Source organism: Stegostoma tigrinum, chromosome 44, assembly GCF_030684315.1.
Source record: "Stegostoma tigrinum isolate sSteTig4 chromosome 44, sSteTig4.hap1, whole genome shotgun sequence".
NCBI lineage: Eukaryota > Metazoa > Chordata > Chondrichthyes > Orectolobiformes > Stegostomatidae > Stegostoma > Stegostoma tigrinum.
Window position 1 is genome coordinate 13870510 of NC_081397.1, and position 25269 is coordinate 13895778.

Here is a 25269-nt window from a genome sequence, read left to right on the forward strand (position 1 = left end):
CATGGGTATTCCATGCATCAAGATTTTCCTAAATTTATACAATGAAGACGTGCAGCATAGAACTTACAGCTTTTCTCTTTATTTCTCTATTTTTGTACCTATTTTAGTACCTAAGATTCATATTTAGGTACTTTGTCCCTAAGATGGGGCTGTGTGTGGTGACATTGTATACATTCCACAGTACTTCTGTACTTTATAAACCTAATTCTAATTGTGCCTCCAGTGAGAATTACCACTGTCAGGAGTGACACGTGTGGAATGTAGCATGGTGTCCTCACACTTGTGGGGAAAAATAAAATTCCAGACATGGTTCTGACTATCGCACACTGAGGACTGAGATGCTAATTCCAAGAAACATTGATACCCGCCCACCTGAAATGCCAATATGGTCTTATTTCAGTGCACGTGTTCTCTTAGTTCCATTGAACCAGGCAATTGCAAAACTGCTTTCACGTGTCTTGATGGCAAAAGAAATCCATTTGCTGCAGTGTAAGTTCTTCAAATGATCATTTAAAAAATCAGAAAAGGGAAGTGTCAAAATAAAGAAGATTCTTGCAGAGTTTGTCAGTGTGGTTCCCACACTCTGTGCAGAGCGAGGCACTTGAAGAGGCTGTTAGTTTCAGGACTGTTTCTTGACAAGGAGTGTTATGTGTAAACATTAGCTGGATTCTCCCGTTCCATCAAAGCAGTAAGTAACTCTTCAAATGGTTTATTATTTATCTGAATTCTGACATAAATTCACTGATAGTAATGTCAGATGGTGTAACATTTCAGTACATTACTTGTTTTGTATTTCAATAGAGTTGCTGTATTCTGTTGTTATTCAATTAGTGCATTTTGATTCAGAAGGGTTAAGCTCCAATGCCACTAATAGTCTCCATTAACAGCTCATCCCCCTCCTCACCAGATCATTATCCACACCTTTGTTTGTCCAACTATTCTCCTCTCTCCTGTGTTCTCTCCCCAACTATCATTTTCTCCTTACTCCCATCCTTCCTTCTGTGCAAAAAAACGAGATTTTCTGAGCTATCATCAGTTTTCTGGATTGGTCACAGAATCTGAAACATTAACTCTGGTTTCACTTCACAGATGCTGCCAGACCTGCTGAGATTTTCCGTAATCTTCTGTTTATTACTTTAGTTCTCCTCAGCCACTGATAACATCAAAGGTTTCTGTCTGTGTCTGTACTCAATATCTACTCCATATATGGTCGTTGTAACGACCTAACAGCTTGATCTGTTTGTATACCTTGACTGTAACTTTAAAAATGCCCTAACTTAATGTGAATTCAGCGCAGTTGTTGCATGTAGATTTGTGATGAAGATTCAGTCTATCCCTCTTCAAACATTGTAAATGACAATGGGCTTTCAAAGATGAACTTCACTGTGACCAGGATAGTTTACATTGAGAATAGAGGAAAAAAAGACACATTTTTATTTTGTTGGTGATGTTTGACCCTTTGATTGCATATCTCTGGAAATTAAACTCAATGCGAGTCTCAGCTCTGTGACTGTGGGGGTAAAAATGCTCTCTGCTCTGATACTGGTAACAAACCTGCTGTTTGGTCAGAGGAACTGGTCACACCTGGTGTTATACTGAGAAAATATTACATTTTCTGGCTCATCAAATATGTGCCTGGAGAAAGACAGAAGAGGTATCTCCCATAAACCAACATTGATCAGTTTTGAAAATATCAAACTGATCGATGCGATATTTAGTTAATATGAAAGATGATTCCTTGTTTTAAAGCCAACAGTTTGAACAGAGCAGGGTCTGGTTCCATAATTACGCCGAGCTCCTCCTCGTCCCATTCGTTTTATGAAATTCAAAAAAAAATCACTGAGGTACAAGTCCTGATCAAAACATTTACAGCCTCATGTTTGGAATGCTGACATAGTTCAATATCCATCTGCCAATTTACTACTGTTGAAGGGAAGGACAACGCGCACTTTTTAAAATGTTTTACTTGAGACTTTAAACCCAGTAACTGCGATATATCCCTTACAAGATAATCGTATTTGCATATAATGACATCCTCACATATCAGCCCACCAACTTTGGGGTGGCACGGTGGCTCAGTGGTTAGAACATAGAACATAGAACATAGAACAGTACAGCACAGAACAGGCCCTTCAGCCCACAATGTTGTGCCGACCATTGATCCTCATGTATGCACCCTCAAATTTCTGTGACCATATACATGTCCAGCAGTCTCTTAAATGACCCCAATGACCTTGCTTCCACAACTGCTGCTGGCAACGCATTCCATGCTCTCACAACTCTCTGCGTAAAGAACCTGCCTCTGACATCCCCTCTATACTTTCCACCAACCAGCTTAAAACTATGACCCCTCGTGCTAGCCATTTCTGCCCTGGGAAATAGTCTCTGGCTATCGACTCTATCTATGCCTCTCATTATCTTGTATACCTCAATTAGGTCCCCTCTCCTCCTCCTTTTCTCCAATGAAAAGAGACCGAGCTCAGTCAACCTCTCTTCATAAGATAAGCCCTCCAGTCCAGGCAGCATCCTGGTAAACCTCCTCTGAACCCTCTCCAAAGCATCCACATCTTTCCTATAATAGGGCGCCCAGAACTGGACGCAGTATTCCAAGTGCGGTCTAACCAAAGTTTTATAGAGCTGCAACAAGATCTCACGACTCTTAAACTCAATCCCCCTGTTAATGAAAGCCAAAACACCATATGCTTTCTTAACAACCCTGTCCACTTGGGTGGCCATTTTAAGGGATCTATGTATCTGCACACCAAGATCCCTCTGTTCCTCCACGCTGCCAAGAATCCTATCCTTAATCCTGTACTCAGCTTTCAAATTCGACCTTCCAAAATGCATCACCTCGCATTTATCCAGGTTGAACTCCATCTGCCACCTCTCAGCCCATCTCTGCATCCTGTCAATGTCCCGCTGCAGCCTACAACAGCCCTCTACACTGTCAACGACACCTCCGACCTTTGTGTCGTCTGCAAACTTGCTGACCCATCCTTCAATTCCCTCGTCCAAGTCATTAATAAAAATTACAAACAGTAGAGGCCCAAGGACAGAGCCCTGTGGAACTCCACTCACCACTGACTTCCAGGCAGAATATTTTCCTTCTACTACCACTCGCTGTCTTCTGTTGGCCAGCCAATTCTGTATCCAAGCAGCTAAGTTCCCCTGTATCCCATTCCTCCTGACCTTCTGAATGAGCCTACCATGGGGAACCTTATCAAATGCCTTACTGAAGTCCATATACACCACATCCACAGCTCGACCCTCATCAACTTTTCTAGTCACATCCTCAAAAAACTCGATAAGGTTTGTAAGGCATGACTGATTGTAAGGTTAGCACTGCAGCCTCACAGTGCCAGGGACCCAGGTTCACTTCCAGCCTCGGGCGACTGCCTGTGTGGAGTTTGCATGTTTTCCCCGTGTCTCCATGGGTTTCCTTTGGGTGATCCGGTTTCTACATGGATTGGCCATGCTAAATTGCCTGTAGTGTTCAGGGATGTCTAGATTACATGGGTTATTGCGAGATGGGTCTGTGTGGCATGGGTCTGGGTCATTGTGGACTTATTGGGCTGAAGGGCCTGTTTCCACACTTTAGGGTTTCTATGATTTTGAAAAAAAATGGTTCTCTGTTTGATGTTATCAGATCATTTGTCTCTTGCTCGAGGTGTGGAGAGATCAGTTAGCCAAGTTACATATTAGTATTCATATATTTCATAATTAGAACTCCTGTTTCAAGCTAGCCTTCAGGATTCCACCAGCAATTTTTGGTTTTCTTTCTGATTTACAGCATCCTCAGTTCTTATGGTTTTTATTTTGTATCCAACATGGTCAGAGTTTACAAGAAATGAAAAAGTTGCTAATGCTGCTTGTCTGGGCCAGTGTGGAAGCTGTCATTTATATGCACATTATTGTCAGATATCTTCACTGGGCATACTTTATCGATGAGGCTTGACTGAGCTGTTGCTGATCTTCAGTCCCTTCCTGAGACAAACCACAGCTGGGGTCTAATCTCTCACACTGTAATTTCATTGCCATTGCATATATTCAGAGAACAGGTCTTTGTGCTGACCAGTCAATAAATTGCACATTTCTAAGCAGAATTGCATAATTAGGGAAGGGAAGTACTTGAGAATATTTCTGGGAGGGTAAAGAAACAGGAAATGTTAATTTTGCAACAGAGAAACTTGAGAACTGGAATGTGCCTTTCAGCCCCTGATACTGCCATCCTATTGAATATGATCATGCCTGATCAAGCATTTCATTGCATTTTACATGCTCCATCCTCATAACCCAGTTTACGATAGGCAGTCAACAGAGATAGAGCAACTGTAGCTCCCTGTGGGGACAGAATTCTGAAGGATTACAATTCACTGAGCAAAATAAAACAAACCCTTATCTTGGACCACAGTTGAATTATTTTAAAATCTTACCTGGTTCCAGTCTTCCCTCAACTGGCAAACATTAAACCTCTATCTACCATGTCCTCCACTTTAAGGATTGAGTGGCAGTATTTTTAAAAATAACATTGCTCACCCATTGAATTCCTGACTAATGCCAGCCCAGTTTGTCCACTCTCTCTTCATGGGATGTTGCCACCGTCCCAGGAGCAAGCCTGGTGAATCTTTGTGGCCCTCTCTGTCTGGAAATTACATCTTTCCTGAGATAAGGAGACAAACTGCACACAGTACTGCAGCTGCAACATAACCAAAGTCCAATACACTTGAAATAAGACAACGTCTAACATTCCATTAACTTTCCTATAAACATATTCAGCCATTAAGCAGGACATCAGAGAACAATACAAGAAAGGTGCAATGGAACCATGAGTTCTATTTATATATCAGTTGGAAAAAGCAATGTGGTGCAGTATTTCCATGAGTATGTGCGTTTTTGTTTTGTATTCATTTGTGAAATGTGGATTTTGCTGGCTCATGAGCATTTATTGCCCATCCTTAGCTGCGCTTGAGAAAGCGGTAGTGAACTGCGTTCATCAATCGTGTGTGTCTGTGCCTGAGAAAGAGCAGAGAGAAACAGTGAGATGGTTCTTCAAGGGATTGGTCTGAGAAAGCATCTCACTCTTCTTTTTCTCTCTCACACACACACATTGACCCACACATTTCAAAAACACAGTTCACTACGACCTTCTCAAGTTAACATTTCGGGTCCGGTGACCCTTCCTCAGAGCCTTTTTGGGCCCAGAGAGACCAGATCACAATAGAGGATGCCAATGTTATTATGGGGAGCAAGCGTGATTGTCCTGAGTACAGATTACTGCCAGGTATCTCAGAATTCCACTAGGGTCATCCAGGGGTTTTGAAAATGAAGATGTTGGTGAGAAGTTATGTCTGGCGACCAGATTAGATGTGAACATGGCTGCATTAGTTGGGTGGGTGCCCAGAGTGCCAACAAGGACAAAGCATATTGCAGGAGCTCCCTCACATACGTGAGAATGTTCAGGTAAACGCCACACTCAGTTACACATTGAGCCCATGAAAGGACTGAGATTGTCAATGTTCTTAGTCATTGTACATGCCCATGCAAAGTGTTTCGACATACATAGAGTTCATTGGGCAAACACGAGGTAATGATAGAAAAACTGCATCTTTTGCAACGTACAGACTCCCAGAAGTGTTGATCATGATAATGGGCCATTGTTTACCAACTGGGAAATTGAGTATTTCCTAAAATTGTGTGGTATTCATCAATGACAGTCCTACACCATTCATTATCCAATGATCCAGCAGAAAGAACAGTCTCAACTTTGAAGACAGGTTTAAAGAAACAGACTGCAGCCTCACGAGACACCAGGCAGCCTGGGTTCCTATTTGAATATAGAGCCACACATCATGCACCTACAGGGATAGTTCCAGTAGAGTTGCCAATTGGGAGAACACTCCACACCAGATTCAACCTGATCTTCCCGGACCTGGTGGAGAGGCTGAAATGTCATCAGGAAAGCCAATACTAGAGACACGATCCCTCTAAGCAAGAGAGACAGTTTACCTCAGGTGATGAAGTTTCGTGTAGGAACCACAGGAATTGGCCTGCATGGTAAGATGCATGTTAATGTGACAGTAGGTCCTGTAAAGTATAAAGCTCAGGTAGGTATGACATCCCTGAACAAACACATAGGCCTCAGGAAAGCTGCAAACTTGCAGACGGTGCAGGAGCAAAATGTGCCTGGCTCCTCAATTGCTTTCCCAACTGTCCCAGAACCTCTCTGTCAGAGGTTAAAGACACCTTAGAATCTGAGATGAACACAACAGATGTTGCTGCCTCAACATCTTTGTTGCCTGAAGAGGAAAATGTATTTCTTCTGACGTGCTTTGCATTCAATAGGTGAGCTGTTGTGTGTTACACACCGCCTGTATCAGAGGCAGAGTTGGAGGATCCTGACCCGGTGCTAAAACACCCCAAGAGGAGCTACAATTTAAAAAAAAACGGCCTATATCCTTGCACGTGACGGGGAGGGATTCAATGATGATGTCAGGCAGGTAGACCTGAGAGAATGAGTTCCCTGATTGGACCAGAATAACAGCCCCAATCAGGGAGTCCTGGCTGACAAATATTTAACAGGAGTATCAGATATCGTCTTCAATCTAAGAGCTGGCTCTGAGTCAGCTGGATCAGTGTCCAGGGCTTTCGATGCATGAATAAAGGGTGACTTGATGATGGGATACCAGCCTCTGTGTAATTTACCCTTGCTGTTAACTCCTCAAGAAAGAATAGATGCTTCCTATCCACACTGTCCATGCCCCTCATAACCTTACTCACCTCTATCAAATCTCACCTCAGCCTTGTCTGCTCCTCAGAAAGCAACTCGAGCTTATCGAGCTTCTCTTCATCGCTGAAATGCTCTGTCACAGGCAACGTCCTGCGGAGTCACCTCTGCATTCTCTCCAGTACAGTCACATCCTTCCTAAAGCGTGGAGGCTGCACAGAGCTCCAGCTGTGGCTTCACCAAAGTCCTGTCCCGCTCCAGTATCACCTCCCCGTCCCTATAATCTATATCTTGACTATAAAGGCAAGTGTCCCATATGCCTCCCTCACCACCCTATTAACCTGTCCTGCCACCATCTATGGACAAGTTCCCCAAGATCTCTGTGTTCTTCTGAGCCTCCTAGTGTCCTGCTACTAAATCACTGATCACTCCATTTGGGATTGCCAAGGTTGTAAAACAGCATTTTGCCCATATAATTAGTACAACCTTTCTAATATGAATGAAGAGAATAAAAAGTTTCAATCTCCCTGTTTGAGGAATGGATGCCATTGGAGGCAGTTCAGAGGAGACTTGCTTGATTGTTTACAGAGATGACGGGTTTGTCTTACAAAGAGAGTTTCAGCCTATACTCCCTGGCGTTTCGAAAAACGAGAGGAAATCTAACTGAGGGATATAAAACGCTAAAAACAAATATCACAAAGGAGATGGAGAGAGGATGTTTCCTTGTGTGGGACAACCGAGAATGAGAGGCCATTGTTTTAGGAGAAAAGGTTGGGCAGATTGAAAATTGAGATGAGGAGGAGTGGCTTGGATCCCATTTGTGCTTAGAACTGGAGCTGGACAGACTGGTGCGGGAGGTTTGGTGTGTGTGTGTTGGGGGGCGGGATGTGGTTGTGAAGTTGAACCTACTTATAAAACAAACAAGAATGTGGTGGGAGGGAGTGTCTCGGTTTAATGTGAGCTACAAATGGAGCAAGTTCGGGTGAAATGAGGAAGAACTGTTTCCATCAAGAAATGAGTTGGGGTCTGGGGTGCACTGCCTGGGAATGTGAGGTGAAGGCTGTTTCAATTTGAGAAAGGTGTTGGGCCAGGAATTGGACAGGAGTGGGCCATCCAGGGATCTGACATTGGGTGTAAGATAATTGAGCCCTGGGGGTTACAGTGGCTGCAATGAACTGAATGACCTTCTACTGTCCCTATCACACAGCTGGGCCTCCATTACTCGGCCTCCTGAGCTGGCTCAGAGAGTTGACGAACCTCTCCTGGAGGGGAATGGAATCTGAGCACTTTCGAACCTCCTATTGATTTGTGCGAGAGGTTGCTATTGGTTTCCTCCCATCTTGACAGCGGAGAAAGAGAGAGAGAGTCAGGGTGTGGGGGAGCGGGGTGAGGGGGCGCTATAGACCCCATAGAGTGGAGAGATTGGAAAGGTTTCGAAGGTATGGGCCAAACACAGGCAAATGAGACGAGCTGGGTTTGGAAAACCTGCTCATGGACAAGTTGCACCAAAGAATCTGTTTCTGTGCATTCTGACTCTGTGATTGATTGGTGCACTGGAAAGCTCGAATCAAAACTCACTTTACTCTGACTGCACTTTTAAAATACAACGAAAATAAGAATTAGCATAACTTTAGTAGTTAGTATTTCAGTTGAGTAATCAACAACTGTTCTGATACCGGCAGCATTCCATACACACATGCTTTGGCGAAAATGCACTTCAGTAACACAGTTATGATTTCTTCATGTGTTGGTTCTCTTGAGTCTAGAAGAAAGAATCGATCTTCCTGTTTTGATTTTTAAGAGTGAGTCTCGCTGTCTGATGAGGGAGAGGTTGATTAGGTTGGGTCAGTCCTCGTTGGAGTTTGGAAGAATGAGAGGCATTCTTATTGCAAATTCTTAGAGTTATTTTACAGGGAGATAAGGAGAGAGGTTGTTTCCCCTTCTCTGGGACAAGAGAGGCACCATCTCAGAATAAGGGAGGTCACCCATTGAAGATGGAGATGAAGAAGAGTTTCTTCTCTCTGGAGGGAATCGATCTGTGGAATCCTTTACTGCAGAGGGCTGGGTCATTGAGTGTATTGTGGGGTGAGATTTTTAATTAGGAAGGAGAATGATGGTGTTGGGGCTAATGGGGTGGGGGGTGTAGAAATGTATCGGCGACTGACATCTGTGTCCGACCTTGACCTCTCTCAGACTCCCTGGCTGCGCTCCCCTGCCACCAGCAGGATCAGACAAGGAGGAAACAGCAGACTGAGTCACTGACTGAATACACACCCCAAACAGACAGGGCGCTGCGATGGAGATCCTCACCACTCTCCTGCTGCTCGGTACGTACCTCCAACGTTAATCCATTTCCGAGTGGCCGCAAGAGATAAATCTGTTACTCGCCTCCTGCCCTCAGCTTGGTGCACAATCAGAATGTGAACAGACACACTCCCATCCAGGCTGTGTACAGACAGCATTCCAGATGTGTGTTGGCATTTCCCACATTGTCTAACAAATGCACACGGTCTCTCCCTCACATACTCTTCCTCTCATATTCTCTTTTGTACGCATACTTTTTCTTCTCACCCAGTCTCTCTCACTCTGTCTCATAAAGTCTCTCTCTCTCTCTCACAATCACTCTCACAATCTCTCACACACTTTTTCTCATGCACACACTCTCTTTCATGCACAGAGATAATAAGGTGGAGAGCTGTATTAACACAACAGGCCAAGCAGGAAAGCTGACGTTTCAGGTCTGGACCCTTCTTAAGAAATGCACACGTTTGAGACAGTGTGACAGAGAGACTATGGGAGAATGTGTGTGTGAAAGAGGGTGTGCTAAAGAGAATGATGTCTGTGGAAAGACCCTTTGCTTTTCTTTGCCAGGTTTCTCATTGATTGCAAACAATTCTGACCTCTTGCAGACAATGAATACTAAATATCCTTTGAAAATTGAGTATCCTTTATTGTTGCATGCATTCAATATCAAATGCAGTGAAAAGTGTGTGCTGTCGCTCATACATAAGTGTCATTCACAGAATAAAATAAAGATAACTTAAAGAGGTTCCAAATTTTCCTTCTCCACTGCTACAGCATACCGCTGCCAGAGTCCCACTTCGGGCGTTCCAGCCCAGGCTATGCACTCGGGGGTTCATGCCCAGTGAGGAGAAAGGTATAAAGAGATGCTGGGGAATCTCGCAGGGACCAGTCACTATGTTTTGTTCAGTCACTTGAACCTGATGTGTAACTGAAAAGGAAATGAATTTTAAACAAGATCTCCCACCTAATATGCATTGTCTGACTTCAAATGTCACCTCTTCATTCCATTGATAAAGCCTTTAGTTTCCTCAGGGCAGCTGACTTGAAATAAATTTGGGGATTGACATTAACATATTAACCAATTAAAACTTTTTAACTGGTTAAAGATTTAATAACATCTTGGGTTTGTTTAATGCATCTTCATCAGTAGTGTGACCCTTTGATCTTTTATCTATAAATTCTGTATCTGATACCACCGCTCGCACTAACACCTGAAGAAGAAGTGAGATTCCAAAAGCTTGTGTTTTCAAATAAACCTGTTGGACTAGAGTGATTTCTGACCTTATCAACCCCAGTCCAACACTGGCACCTGCACATCAGGACTGAGGAAAGGCAAATGATTCTGAATAAATCCACTGGCATTTTCTGAGTGTCAAAGTATAGTTAAGCGAGAACTAGTAAGTGTAGTATTTTTGGTTTTTCAGAAGACTTTTGATTGAAGGTTCTTGTGCAAAGTGAAAGCACAAGGAATTGAGGGCAGTATGTTGTTGTGGGCTGAGAATTAGTTGACAGACAGGAAACAGGGTGGGAACCCTTTGTCTAAGAGGCAAATAGTGATGCGTGGAACACAGCAGGGAGCAGCACTTGGGCCCAGCCACTCTCAATATATATTAATGACCTGTATGAGGGAGCCACATTCAATGGTTATATGATCATGGGAACTGCGGATGCTGGAGAATCCAAGATAACAAAGTGGGGATGTACACCTCATCCTCCATTACATTGATGACTGTATCATCGCTGCCTCTTGCTCCCCAGAGGAGCTCAAACAGTTCATCCACTTCACCAACACCTTCCACCCCAACCTCAAGCTCACCTGGGACATCTCCAACACATCCCTCACCTTCCTGGACCTCTCAGTTTCCATCTCAGGTAACCAGCTAGAAACTGATGTCCACTTCAAGCCCACTGACTCCCACAGCTACCTAGAATGCACCTCCTCCGACCTACCACCCTGCAAAAATTCCATCCCCATTCCCATTTCCTCCGCCTCCGCCGCATCTGCTCCCAGGATGAGGCATTCCACTCCCGCACATCCCAGATGTCCACATTCTTCAAGGACCGCAACATTCCCCCCGCAGTGGTCGAGAACACCCTAGACTGCATCTCCAGCATTTCCCGCGACATATCCCTCACACCCTGCCGCTGCCACAACCGCCCCCAGAGGAACCCCTCATTCTCACATACCACCCCACCGACCTCCGGATACAACGTATCATCCTCCGACACTTCCGCCATCTACAATCCAACCCCACCACGCAAGCAATTTTTCCATCCCCACCCTTGTCTGGCTGCTGGAGAGACCACCCTCTCCGCGACTCCCTTGTCTGCTCCACACTCCCCTCCAACCCCACCACACCTGGCACCTTCCCCTGCAACCACAGGAAGTGCTACACTAGCCCCCACACCTCCTCCCTCACCCCTATCCTAGGCCCCAAGATGGCCTTCCATATCAAGCAGATGTTCACCTGCACATCTGCCAATGTGGTGTATTGTATCCATTGCACCCGGTGTGGCTTCCTCTACATTGGGGAAACCAAGTGGAGGCTTGGGGATCGCTTTGCAGAACACCTCCGCTCGGTTTGCAACAAACAACTGCACCTCCCAGTCGCGAACCATTTCAACTCCCCCTCCCATTCCTCAGACGACATGTCTATCATGGGCCTCCTGCAGTGCCGCAATAATGCCACCAGAAGGTTACAAGAACAGCAACTCATATTCCGCTTGGGAACCCTGCAGCCTAATGGTATCAATGTGGACTTCACCAGCTTCAAAATCTCCCCCTCCCCCACTGCATCCCAAAACCAGTCCATCCTGTCTCTGCTTCCCTAACCTGTTCTTCCTCTCACCCATCCCTTCCTCCCACCTCAAGCCGCACCTCCATTTCCTACCTACCACCTCATCTTGCCTCCTTGACCTGTCCATCTTCCCTGGACTGAGCTATCCCCTCCCTACCTCCTCACCTATACACTCCTCTCTACCTATCTTGTCTTCTCTCCATCTTCGGTCCACCTCCCCCTCTCTCCCTATTTATTCCAGTTCCCTCGCCCCCATTCCCCTCTCTGATGAAGGGTCTAGGCCCGAAACGTCAGCTTTTGTGCTCCTGAGATGCTGCTGGGCCTGCTGTGTTCATCCAGCTCCACACTTTGTAATCTTCAATGGTTCCAAGTTTGGTCATGACACAAAATTGGGCAGGATTGTGGGGAGGGCACAAAGGAAGTGAGTTAGACACATTGAGTGGGGCAAACACACGGCAGATGTGAAAGTTATACACCTCTGCTTTGGAGAAACAGAAAGCGAATATAATTGAAATGGTCATGTATTGGGAAGTGTGGACATACAAAGAGATCCAAGTGTCAATAAAAGTAGACATTCAGGTGTGACCAGTTATTAGGAAGGTAAATAGGACATGGGCGTTCATTGCAAGAGGATTGAAGTTTGGAAGTCGGGATGTCTTGCTGCAGATATACAGGGTCTCCCTGAGACAACAGGCTCGAGGGGCCAAATGGCTGTTTTGAACTCAATCTCATTAAAAAATGACACAATGATTACTAAAGAATTCATTCACAGGTTGCAGGCATCACTGGTTGGGCTCATGATTAATTGACTTCACTTTTTGTTCTATATTTTTATAGAATTCAACATTGACTCTCAGCCCATGACAGGAATTAAATCCAGGACCCTAGAAAAACTCTCTCCCTGTCTCTCTCTGAATCTGCCCATGTTCCTCGCTCTCTCTTTCTCTCTCTCTGACCCATCTCCCTTCTCCTTCTCCCTATCTCTGTCTTCCCTCCCATTTTCTCTCTGTCTCCCAACTCTCTCTCTCCCTCTCTCTTTCTTGCTCCCATGCTCATTCACTCCTTTTCTTTCTTCCTTCTGTCTGTCCCACGCTATGCCTCACACTTTTTCTCACTGTGTCTCTTTCTGACTCTAAACATCCTATTGCTGTCTCTGTTTCTCCCATCCTTTTCTTTCTCTCCTTCCCTCTCTTTCCCTCACAGGGTCACTCTTTGTCCTCTCCCCTCTCTCACTCACTCACACATGCACATACACACACAGACTTCTCTGTCTCTCTCACACACACAAAGACACCCCTGTCTCACAGACATACACAGTCACAGACTCGTCTCTATCACTGTCTCTGACACACACACATGCACACTTTCTCACACATACTCTATCTGACATGCACACACACAAGCACAAATTCTGTTACACACAAACACACACTCTCTCTCTCACACACGCACGCTCTCTCTTTCTCTCTCTCTCTCTCTCTCTCACACACACACACACACACATTTTTTCTTGTGCACATACACATGCACGTGTACTTTTGCTCACACACCGTCACATGCACAGGACCTCAACAAGTGAGCCTCATTACGCATCACCACTGAACAAATTAAGCTAAGCCATTTGATCAGCCGTCGGCCCTTCACCCTATTGAGTCTGCTCCACCATTCCAGGAGATCGTGACTAATCTGATCATCCCCAACTCCACTTTTCCATCGATTTCCCCTTCCTGATAAAAAAAATCTCACGAGCTGAGTCCTGAATCTACTTTCTAAACCCATTTCTTTTGGGCAATGGGAAAGACATCTGCGGACATTGTTAATAAACATTTCAGGGGATAGGACACATCACTTCGATGTATTTTAAAGCATGACTTACCTGGAGCAAGTTTCAAAGATGTAGCACTGAATAATTTTCTATATGTTGACATAAAGCCCACAAAACTTATCAATTGTACCTGGTTGTGTGTTTTCAGGGCAAGCGATGATTGTACAAATACAAGAAGGTATGTTGATCTCCAGTGCAGCTTTGTTTTATGACATATTGATGAACTCGACAGTGTCAGTACTGCAGCCAATGGAAAGTATTGTGGGTGCAGAAGATCTGAAACAAACACTGAGAGAGCTGGAGAAACTCAACAGGTCCGGCAGCATCTGTGGAGAGAGAGGGAGTGAGAAAATCAGAGTTAACATTTCGAGTCTTTCACACTCATGACTTTGCGTCATAGAGATTTACAACAATGGAAACAGACCCTTTGGACCAAATCATCCATGCCAACCAGATAGCCTAAATTAATCTAGTCCTATTTGGCACATATCCCACTAATTCTCTTCCTACTCATGTACTCATCCAAATGCACTTTAAATGTAATTATACCAGCCTCCAGCGCCTCCTCTTGCAGCTGCTTCCAAGCATGCACCACCCTCTGCATTAAAAAGTTGCCTTTTAGGTCCCTTTTAAATCTTTCCCCTCTCATGTTAAACCTGTGCCCTCTGGCTCTGGACTGCCGTACCCTGGGGCAAAGACCTTGGCTATTCACTCTATTCGTGCCCCTCAGAAAGGTCACCCCTCAGCCTCCAATGCTCCAGGAAAAATAACTCCAGCCTATTCAACTTGCCCCTACAGCTCAAACCCTCCAATCCTGGCAACATCCTTGTTAATCTTTTCTGAACCCTTTCAAGTTTGTCGACATCTTTCCTGTAGCAGTATTCTAAACGTAGCCTAACCAATCTCCTCTACAGCCACAGCATGACCTCTCAACTCCTATACTCAATGAACTGACCAATGAAGGCAAACATAACAAACATCTTCTTCATTTCTTTCAACTCTCTCAATGTACTATGAACCTTCACCCCAAGGTCTCTTTGTTTGGCAGCACTCCCAGGATCCTACCATCAAGTGTGTAAGTCTTGCCCTAATTTGCCTCACTAAAATGCAACACCTCACCTTTATTTAAATTAAACTCCATCTGCACTCCTCAGCCCATCCGTGGTCTCACTGTACTCTGAGATAAACATTTTCACTGTATATTTTACCACCAAATTTGGTGTCAACTGCAAACTTAGGAACCATGCTTCTTACATTCACATCCAAATCATTTGTGTAATTGATGAAAAATAGCGGATTTGGCGGCGACCCATGCGGCACACTGCTGATCACAGGCCTTCTGACTGAAACGCAACCCTGCACCACCATCCTGTGTATCCTACCTACAAGCCAGTTTTGTATCCAATTGTCTAGCTCTCCCTGTATTCCATGTGATGTTACCTTGCTAACCAGCCTACCACGTGGAATGTTGACAAGCACCTTGCTGAAGTCCATTTAGACAATGTCCACCACTCTGCCTTCATCAATCTTCTTTGTCATTCTTCAAAATATTCACTCAACTTAGTGAGACAAAATTTTCCATGCAGAACACCATGTTGGCAGTCCCTTGTACCTCGGGGATAGTGGACAGGCTTCGGGCAGTCGGGAGGTGTGTCACTCAGTGCAGGATTCCCAGCCTCTGAACCATTCTTGTAGCTTATATGGCAAGTCCAGTTCAGTTTCTGGTCAATGGTAATCCCCAGGATTCTGATAGTTGGGGGAATTCAGTGATGATAATACCATGGAAAGTCAAGGAACAGTAGTTAGATTCTCTCTCAGTGGTAACCACCTGGATGTTGATCGTGGAGGGGTCAGTGGTGGTTCAATGAACATTAAGAGAGTGATGGTAGTCAACCCCAGGATGTCGACAGTGGGGGATTCAGTGTTACACCATTGAATGTTAAGGGGCTAATAGTTAGATTCTCTCTTCGTGATAATCCCCAGGGTGTTGATAATGGGGGAATTCAGTGACGGTAATAGCATTGAATGTCAAGGAATGATAGTGAGATTTTCTATTATTTGAGACGGCCATTGCCTGGCATTTGTGTGGTGCAAATTTTACTTGCCATTTGTCAGCCCTTGCCTGGATATTGGACTGCTTAAGTTGCCAGAGCACCAAGCTGACCATCCTACTGCAGCAAGACGGTTTCAGTTCTTCCCCATGTGAATGTGTTTCTCTATGGATTAGGTTCCTCAACAGAGACTGGAACACCCGTACTAACGATGGAGCCAATGTGGGAGAGATTCTTAACGGGTGACTGGATCATTCTTAGATGTGATGCTGGTCGAGAGCTTCATTCTGTGAGATATAAGTGGTTCGTAAACAACACTATCCAAGAGTTCAGCGAGAAGATTTACACCATTGAGGCTGCTGGAATAGAGCATAATGGGGAATACAGATGCCAAACTTTGACACAAACAACAGCCGACAGTAACAGCATTCTCGTGAGAGTATCCGGTGAGTCACGCCAGTTTTGAATTAGTCAATCTCTTTGTCTCAAGTCGCATCCCTTCAGGCATTTGAGGGGAGTTGTATTAATTCCCAGGAATGAATGGGGGTGGGAAAAGCAAAAAAAGCAGTCTCTGATGAAGGGGCTAGGCCTGAAACATCAGCTTTTGTGCTCCTGAGATGCTGCTTGGCCTGCTGTGTTCATCCAGCTTCACACTTTATTATCTATGGTATTGGGATTCTGTTGGGATAGCACCACTGCTGTTGTGATGTGCAAAGTTTGACTGGAATTTGCTGTTATGATTGTCGGTCCACCCCGCCAGCTTTTCACCAAATTCCGCCCCCCCCACCCGAGCTTTGCTGTCAAGTACTGAGCCATATGCCCATGGACTGGGCAGCTTGGTCACTTGAGAATTGTTGGTAATGGGATCCGGAAGGGCAAAGATCTGACAAAGATTCCAGGCGGGACTCTTCTGAAGGTGGGGTTGATGGGTTTGATGGACACCACCTCCTAGATCCAATATCGAGCCCAGATCTGACTGAGACTGAACGACTGTTCCCTCGCAACTCTCACAGTGAAGAGGAGATTTGAACCCACCCTTGGGTCTGTCACTCTGGTTCGCTCAGTTGCTCGTTGGTGATATGACCAGAACACCAACAGAACCCCTTGTATCACGTACAGTTCTTCACACACAGGGGATTGAGTTGGACAATCTCATTGATTGACAGAGCTCCACTCCTTGATCCTATTTTCTATGTTTCAATTCTCCTCATCCAACTCTTCAGCTTTCTACTGAACTGGCTATTTCCTTCTGTTTTTGTCCTTTCAATGTTACGATTCATTCATGTGTTTGTATGTATGACCGTCTTGTGATTTTGAGGGCATGAGTGTTTTTTTTTAATATTTCACTCAGACTGAAGGGTCTGTTCCTGCGCTGTATGACTCTGTGACCATAAGTCTAATTCATTCTTGTAATCCTTTGTTAAACACCTCCCACTGCGCAGTTTCTCTTCCACAGTGAATGCAGGACATCATAAGATGATTGGTTCTCCTTTTCAAACATTAACGTGATGCATCAAAGACAGAATTGTGGACCTCAGCCATATCTTATTACGCATGTAGCCGGTGCTAACTGGTATCTCAGTAGAGCAGTGACTTGTGACACTGACGTTCTCAAATTCTGGACACATGGGATCAGAATGAGGTCATTCAGCTCATTGTGTCTGCCCCACCATACAATGAGATCGCAGCTGATCTGATCATTTACTTCCCCCCGTAACCCTCGATTCCCCTTGCAGGTTAAAAATCTCAGCCTTGAATATACACAATGACCAAGTCTCGACAGTCCTCTGCAGTGAAGAATTCCACAGATTCGCTCCCCTTGGAGAGAAGAAATTCCTCCTCATCTTCACTGGGCACCCTGTATTCTAATTTGATGCCGCTTTGATCCCAGACTCTCCCACAAAAGGAGAAAGAGCCTCTGTCCACATTTACCCTGTAATGTCCTTCTCAGGATTTTCAGTAAGTTTGCTTCCCCCCGCCTTCGAAACTTCAATGAGGATAGGCCCAACCTGCTCAACCTCCTCCTCACCAGATAGTCCCTCCATACCCACGACTGAGTGAACCTTCTCTAGATGGCCTTCAAAGCCAGTCGAACCTCCTTTAGACATGAGGCCCAAACTGTACAGTGTCTCCCAGCTGTGGTCTGACTTATGCCTTGTATGATTTTAGCAAAACTTCCCAACATTTATACTCCACTCACTTTGAAAATATGACAAGTCATGTTCCCTATGATGTCCTGAACTTCGATCCTCACTTTTTTTTCTGATATATGGATGAAGACTCCCCAAATCCCTCCATCCCATAGCTTTACACAGTCTTTCTCCATTTAAACAATGTCCAGCTCCTGTGCTCTTTCTGTCAACAGGATACACTACTCCTGGAAATTAGACAATCTTTTTTTTCTATAGTTTGTACAGTGGACAGTAGTGAGGAAAGGACTCTGTGAAAGCAAAACTCACTGCCCGTTTTGAAAAGTAGTTTCCTTACCCTCATTGGAAGCATTGGTTACACAGCTGCTTGCTGAAGCAGAAGAGAAAGTCATGTTGGATGATGAGGTTGACTGAAAGGGATGTGTACAAGTAGAGATTTGGCCAGCAGCAAGAAGCTGATTGGTCTGGTTCGTGCTTACGTCCAGTTATTAATTCAAGTCATTTCTTTTTTGACAGCTCCTGAATTGTTTGTGAGGATTGAGACTGAGCCAGAACCTCTGTGGTATGAGCAGACATTGAGGTTGAGTTGTAACTGCACATACCCCACGCCAAATGAATTCATTTACACATTTTATCAGGAAGGTTCTGTTATTGCTGAGTTCCGGACAAGAAATAAAAGTGTTTCTTTTCGAAAGGAGCGGGTTACATTTGAGGATACAGGACGGTATCGATGCCAAATGCAGTTTGTTGATTATCCCGATGGTCCTGTGTACACATCAGCTTACAGACGTGTAGATGTGCGAGGTACGTGTCACTTTAGAACATAGGGGCCAGGAGCAGGAGGAACGCATTCAGTCCCTTGAAAGCCTGCTCCCCCATTTCCATACGACTATGGTTGATCACGTCTCAGCCTCAACTCCATTTTCCAGCCCCCATTCCCGTTAACCCATCACTGATTAAAAATCTGTCCCCTCCCTCAATTTATTCAGCATCTCAGTATCTCCCATGCACTCTGGGAGGGGTGGGTGAATTCCTACAGATTCATCCACCACCCCTTCCACCCACTTAGAGATGAGGAGGAATGGCTTCTCTCAATTTTCAATCTCCCCCATTCCCATTCTCCTGAAATCCATAGAACCTCAAAAAGTGTGGGAACAGGCCATTCAGCCCACTGAGTCCACAGTGACCCTTCAAAGCGTATCCCACCCAGACTCATCCCCATAACCCTTCATTTCCTATGGCTAACCGACCTTACGTATACCTCCCTGAACACTACAGGTAATTTAACATAGCCAATCCACCCAACTTGCAGATTTTTGGATATGGAAGGAAACTGGAGCACCTGGAGCAAATCTACACAGACAGCTGACTGAGGGGGGAATTGAACTCCATTCACTGGCACTGTGAGGCAGCAGTGCTAACTGCTGAGCCACCTTGATATCTTGTTCCAGATTGCCCCACATGAGGAAATATCCTCTCCATTTCCTTTGTCAATCCCCCCTTTACTATCTTCTCTCCCTCAATTAGGTCTACTCACATTCTTCTAAACAGCAGACAGGGCAAGACTGCTCAATCTCTCTTCATAATACAAACTCCTCAACTCTGGAATCAATTTCATCATTCTCCTCTGAACTGCCTCCAATGCAACTACACCCCTTCTCAAGTAAGAGGACCAAAAGTCTACGCAGTACTCTGGACGCCAAAACACTAATGCCTTGCAACAACACTCAAATTCTCCTCTGTGCTATTCCTTTAGCAATTGTCAGTTCTGTTCCATGTTGCCTGCTGTCTCTGTGTGCCAGCTTTCTCAGATTCATGCACAAGGACATCCAGACCCCTCTGTACCAGATCACTCTGAAGCTTCTCTCCCACTTGATTAATAATGTGCCTTTCTATTTCTTTGCTCACACTTTTCGATGTCAAATGTTGGCCCCTTCGCTGAACCTATGCATTTCTATTAATTATTTCTGCACAGAAGTCACAGAATCCCTACACTGTGGAAACAGGCCTTTTGGCCCAACAAGTCCACATTGAACCTCAGAGCATCCCACCCAGACCCATCCCCCTGTAAACCACTGAATCTACACATCCCTGAACAGTACAGGCAACTTAGCATTGCCAGTTCATCTAACCTGCACAACTTTGGACTGTGGGAGATAACCAGAGCAGCCGGAGGAAACCCACGCAGACACAGGGAGAACGTGTAAACTCCACACAGACAGTCACCCAGGGCTGCAATTGAACCTGGGTCACTGGCACTGTGAGGTAGCAATGCTAACCATTGAGCCACTGTGCCACATAGCTCATTGTAGCTTAGTTTCCCAACTATTCTAGTGTCATCTTCTATCCCTCCATGCAAACCATAAATATACATTGCGAATAGCTGGGGACAAGGACTTAACCCTGTGGGTTCCCACTCATTATAACTTGCCAAGCAAAAAAACAGATCCATTTATCCTGATTCTCTGTTGTCTATTGACTCATCAGTCCTCTATCCAAACGAACGTAGTACTACATGGATGGGATTTTAGAAGTTGGAATTTGATTGATTTAATTCTCGTGAAATCAAGAGGGAATTGAATTTCAGAAACCAAAAAGATAACATTGATTGATTGGCGTTAATAAGGCAGTAATTGAGCAGTTTATGAGAACTGATAACATCATTGTGCTGGATCTGATATCTGTTGCTGGCTGTAATGTTTCCAGTTTTACCCTCCCACCCAGGTTAAACTGCCCCTATGTTGACTTGAAACGATTGCTGATGTTGAACCCTCAGCATCTCCCAGCCCCTGATACTCCCAGTACTGATATCAGGCTGACTGGTTTATAATTCACAGTTTTGCTTCCACCACCATTTTTAAATAGTAAGGTTACATCAGCTACCCTATAATGTGTCGGAACTGTTTCAGAGTCTGTAGGATCTTGGAACATGGTCGCTGATGCATCCATTAATTCTAAGGCAAGTTACTTAAACACACTGGGATGTAGGTTGTCAGTTCCTGGGGATTTACCAACCTTCAATCGCATCAATTTGCCCAGCAATATTTCTTTACTTCTTCCATCTCACCAGTCTCTTTGATTGCCATCATTTCCAGTAAGTTTTTCATACTCTCCTGTGTGAAGACATAATTGAAGTATGAATTTATTTTGTCAGCCATTTCTTTGTTCCCCATTATAAAGTCCCTTGTTTCTGACTGTAAGAGACTTACATTAGTTTTCACCAAACTTCTTTTTACACACTTGCAGAAGTTTTCACAGTCAGTTCTTCTGTTCCCTGCAAACTTACACTCATACTCTAGTTTACCTTTCTCAATGCATCGCTTAGATCTCTCTTGCTGTCATCTAAACTGTTCCCAATTCTTGGGGCTATTATTTATTTTTCTTGCCAATTTTTATGCCTTTTTTGCAGTAAGTGCTATCTTCAACTTCCTTTGGAAGCCAGGGTTTGGCCAGTGTTCTCTTTGCACTCTTGAGTCAGGTTGTAAGAAATAATTTCTGTAGCTCATCTATTTGTCATTGAATGTTCGGCACTGCCTACCCACTCTCGTTCCTTTCAGTAGCATTTTCCAATCCATCGCAGTCAACTCGCACTTCAAACATTGCAGTTTTCCACATGAAGATTCAGGAATCTCGTCCCAGAAACACACTCACGTTCTGATTGCTCATCCCAAGCAGTCTCTCAGGACTGCACTTCCAATCATTCCAACAAAATCTAAATGCAGCAAATATTTGCTGATGCATAAAGCCATTTAGTCTCCATCCAGGCTTCCAAACTCTTTTTAGAAGGAATGGTGTCAGAAATACTTGCGTGTTAATGATTAACATCACGTGCAGAGATGAAAATAGACAGTTAATTGCTCCTGAAATATCTCCACAGAGGCCAGTATCCAGTCACCAAGTCACCCTTTAATTACACTTGTACAGTACATGACACTGACTGAGGCAACTCAGAGCTGGCTTCTAAAGTGAGCAGAAACTCTGACACAATCCTTTATGCCTTTCAGCCAGGACTCGGCTTAGACAAGGTAAACAGCCCCAATCAGGGAGCTTAGATTCTATGAGGTCCATGCAGCTGAACTTGTTACACTTAGTACAGCTGTGAAGCAGATATCCAAGCAACAAACATTGAAAATGGTGAAGCAAAATTATATGGTTTTTGTCACAAAAAAAATTAACCGTTCTGTCAATTTCAGAAAGTCCGGTGATACTGCAGGTGGATCCCAGACTGCAGAGAGATGGTGATCCCATCACACTGAATTGTCGGTGTACCCAGGACCATGTGTGTGGGACAGGACAAATTTACTTCTACAGAAATGAGACCCTCCTGAACTCTGATTCCATGCCTCGCAACGTCCATCGTATCCACCGAGCAACCCTAATAGATTCAGGGTGGTACCGCTGTGCGATTTTCCAGAACCTTTCAGAATTCCTGTCCCTCTGGATGGAAGTCACTGTCCAGAGTGAGTCAACCAAGGGGCCAGGGTGTGGTGAGGGGGTGGTGGGTGTGTTGGGGATGTGGGAGGAGGCTGACACAGGATAGAAACCAAGTTTCACTGCGCTGATCTGGCCAAAAATTAAAACGGCGCCTTTTGGTTGGCATCTTGAAACTGATCAGGACATTTTGCAAGGGGGAGCAGTTCAATATTGGCAATGGAAAAGAGGAGATGGATTGGGACTCTGGTCGTCATGGAGAGTGCACCAGTCGATGACAATTAGTCAGAAATGCATCTGCCAGTTTAACAGACGTCAAATGTCATCTTGTATTGCTGTTGGAACAGCCCCAGTTTTTCAGTCTACATTTAGCTGCTGGGACTGAGGAGGGTTAAATCCATGAGGAGGGTTCTGTAATTGGTAGATCACCAACATTCATCTCTGCTCTGATCCCGAGACCAGTTTCTTCCTGGAGCTCATTTGGTTGTGAGTGGCCTCTTTCTGTGTAATTTGGCCTGACTCTGTGCAAGTGTTTTGCATGTGCACGATGCATGTAACCTGATTGTCCTCCAAGTGTGAAGATCATAAAATGTGGGAGTGGGAATAGGCCATTCAGCCCGTCGAGTCCACTCCACACTTCAATGGGAGCGTGTCTGATCTGATCATCCTCAACTCCACTTTCTTGCCTTCCCCCCACCTCATCCCCCATCACCCTCAATTCCCCTTCCTGATTAAATCCCCATCTCTGCTTGAATATACTAAATGGCCCAGCCTTGACAGCCCTCTGTGGTAAATTATTCTGCAGATTAGCTCCCCTCAGTGAAAATAATTTCCTCCTCATTCCCAACTTCAATAGGAAGTTCCCCTTATTCTGAGATGATGCCCCTCTGGTCATACACTCTCCCACACAAAAGGAAACAACTTCTGTCTGCATCTCCCCTGTCAGGTTCCTGTAATAATCTTCAATAAGGTCACCTCTAATTCTTCTAAACACCAATGAGGACAGGCCGTACCTACTCAACCTCTCCCTCAAAAGACAATCTCTCCGTATCTGGGATCAGCCGAGTGAACCTTCTCTGGGCTGCCTCCACTGCCCAGGCTATCTTTGTTCAGATATGGGAACCCAGAACTGTTCTCAGGAGTCCAAATTCGATAAATACGAGATAAAAGTGAAGTGTTGTATTTTGGTGATGCAAATCAGGGCAGAGCTTATATATTTAATGCAAGCATCTTGGGGAATATTGTTGAATAAAGGGACATAGAGGATGCTGGTTCATAGTTCCTTGAAAGGTGAGTTGCAGGTAGACAGGATTCTGACAAAGGTGTTCAGTACACTTGCCTTCATTGGTCAGTGCAATGTGTATCAGGGTTGGGATTTCACGTTGCAGCTGTACAAGACATTGATAAAGCCATTTTAGGAATATAGCACTGAATTCTGGTCTCCTTGCTAGGAACGATGTCCTTCAGCTGGAAAAGGTTTTGAAAAGATTTACAAGAATGTTGCTGGGGCTGTCGGGTTTGAGGGAGACGGAAAGGCTGAATAGGCTGGAGCTGTTATCCCTGGAGCGTCGAGGGCTGAGGTTTATGAAGGATAGAAGTTTAGAAAATCATGTGGGGCATGGATCAGGTGAATAGCCAAGGTCTTCGCCAGTGTAGGGGTGTCCATAACTAGATGGCATTGGTTTAAGGTGAGAGGGGACAAGTTTAAAGGGGACCTAAGGGACAATACTTTTCACACAGAGAGTGGTGCTTGCATGGAATGAGCTGCCAGAGGAAGTCATAGAGATGGGTACAATCTCAACATTTAAAAGGCATCTGAATAGGTACATGAATGGGAAAGGCTCAGAAGGATATGATTCCAAATGCTGGCAAATAGGACAAGATTAATTTAGGATATCTGGTCAACATGCATGAGTTGGAATGAGGGGTCTGTTTCCATGCTGTACATCTGTGCAACTGTACCGTTTAGCTCCGTTTGCTATTCCTCAGATACTGAAGCAACCTGTGTGCAAATGTAGCAGGTTCTGCAAAATATCCAGGCTTATGCTGACAAGTGGCAAGTAAAATCTGCACCACACAAATAAGAAAGACTCTAATCATAATCTCTTGATGTTCAGTTGTATTACCATCACTGAATCCCCTCATTATTCGCATCCTGGGGATACCATTGAGAGAAAATCTAACTATCACCTCTGAATATTTAATGGTATTACTATCACTGAATCCCCCCACTACCAACATCCTGGGGACTGTCATTGACCAAAAACTGAACTGGATCCATCATTTCAATACTGTGGCTGCAAGAGCAGACCAGAGGCGAAGAATACTGCAGCGAGTAACTCACCTCCAGATTCCCTCCAAAGCCTGTCCACCCTCGACAAGGCACAAGTCGGGAGTGTGATGCAATATTCCCCACTTGGCTGGATGAGTACAACTCCAACAGCACTCGAGAGGCTCAACACGGTCCAGGACAAAGCAGCTGCCACTTGATTGACACCACATCCACTTCCTCCACCATCAATGGTCAGCCGCAGCAGAGTGTACCATCTATGAGACTACTGCAGAAATTCATCAAAGATCCGAAGACAGCACTTTCCAAACCCATGATCACATCATCTAGAAGGAAAGGGAGGCAGATATAGGGCAAGACCAACCCCTGCACGTTCCCCTCCAAGCCACTCACCATCCTGACTTAGAAATATATCGGCCATTCCTTCAGTGTCACTGTGTCAAAGTCCTGGAATTCCCTTCCTCATGGCGTTTGTGCCCAATATTGCACATGGACTGCAGTGGTTCAAGAAGACAGCTCACTATCACTTTCTCAAGGGGAAAACTAGGGACAAAGTTGATTAATATCGGGCCTCGCCAATCATATCCATGTCTCATAAGTAGAAAATAAAGTGAATTCAGTAAGGGACAAAGAGTTCAAGTGAGGTTGACTTGAAATCTGTTAAGTGTGTTAATTGTTGTTTCAAGTTTTCAGTCC

At 44.7% G+C, this 25269-nt stretch overlaps 1 protein-coding gene across 1 annotated transcript in view; it reads left to right on the plus strand.

Annotated features, from left to right (window-relative positions):
• Window positions 1–571: 571 nt before the first annotated feature.
• The window catches only part of LOC132207168 (Fc receptor-like protein 5), a 43432-nt gene continuing 18734 nt past the window's right edge, over window positions 572–25269 (plus strand). The window contains exons 1-6 of the mRNA XM_059642358.1: window positions 572–688; window positions 8918–9051; window positions 13800–13829; window positions 15879–16148; window positions 18369–18656; window positions 22046–22312. Of these exons, the coding sequence (XP_059498341.1) occupies window positions 9021–9051; window positions 13800–13829; window positions 15879–16148; window positions 18369–18656; window positions 22046–22312 (886 nt within the window). The 5' untranslated portion in view covers window positions 572–688; window positions 8918–9020. The remainder of the gene's footprint in view (window positions 689–8917; window positions 9052–13799; window positions 13830–15878; window positions 16149–18368; window positions 18657–22045; window positions 22313–25269) is intronic.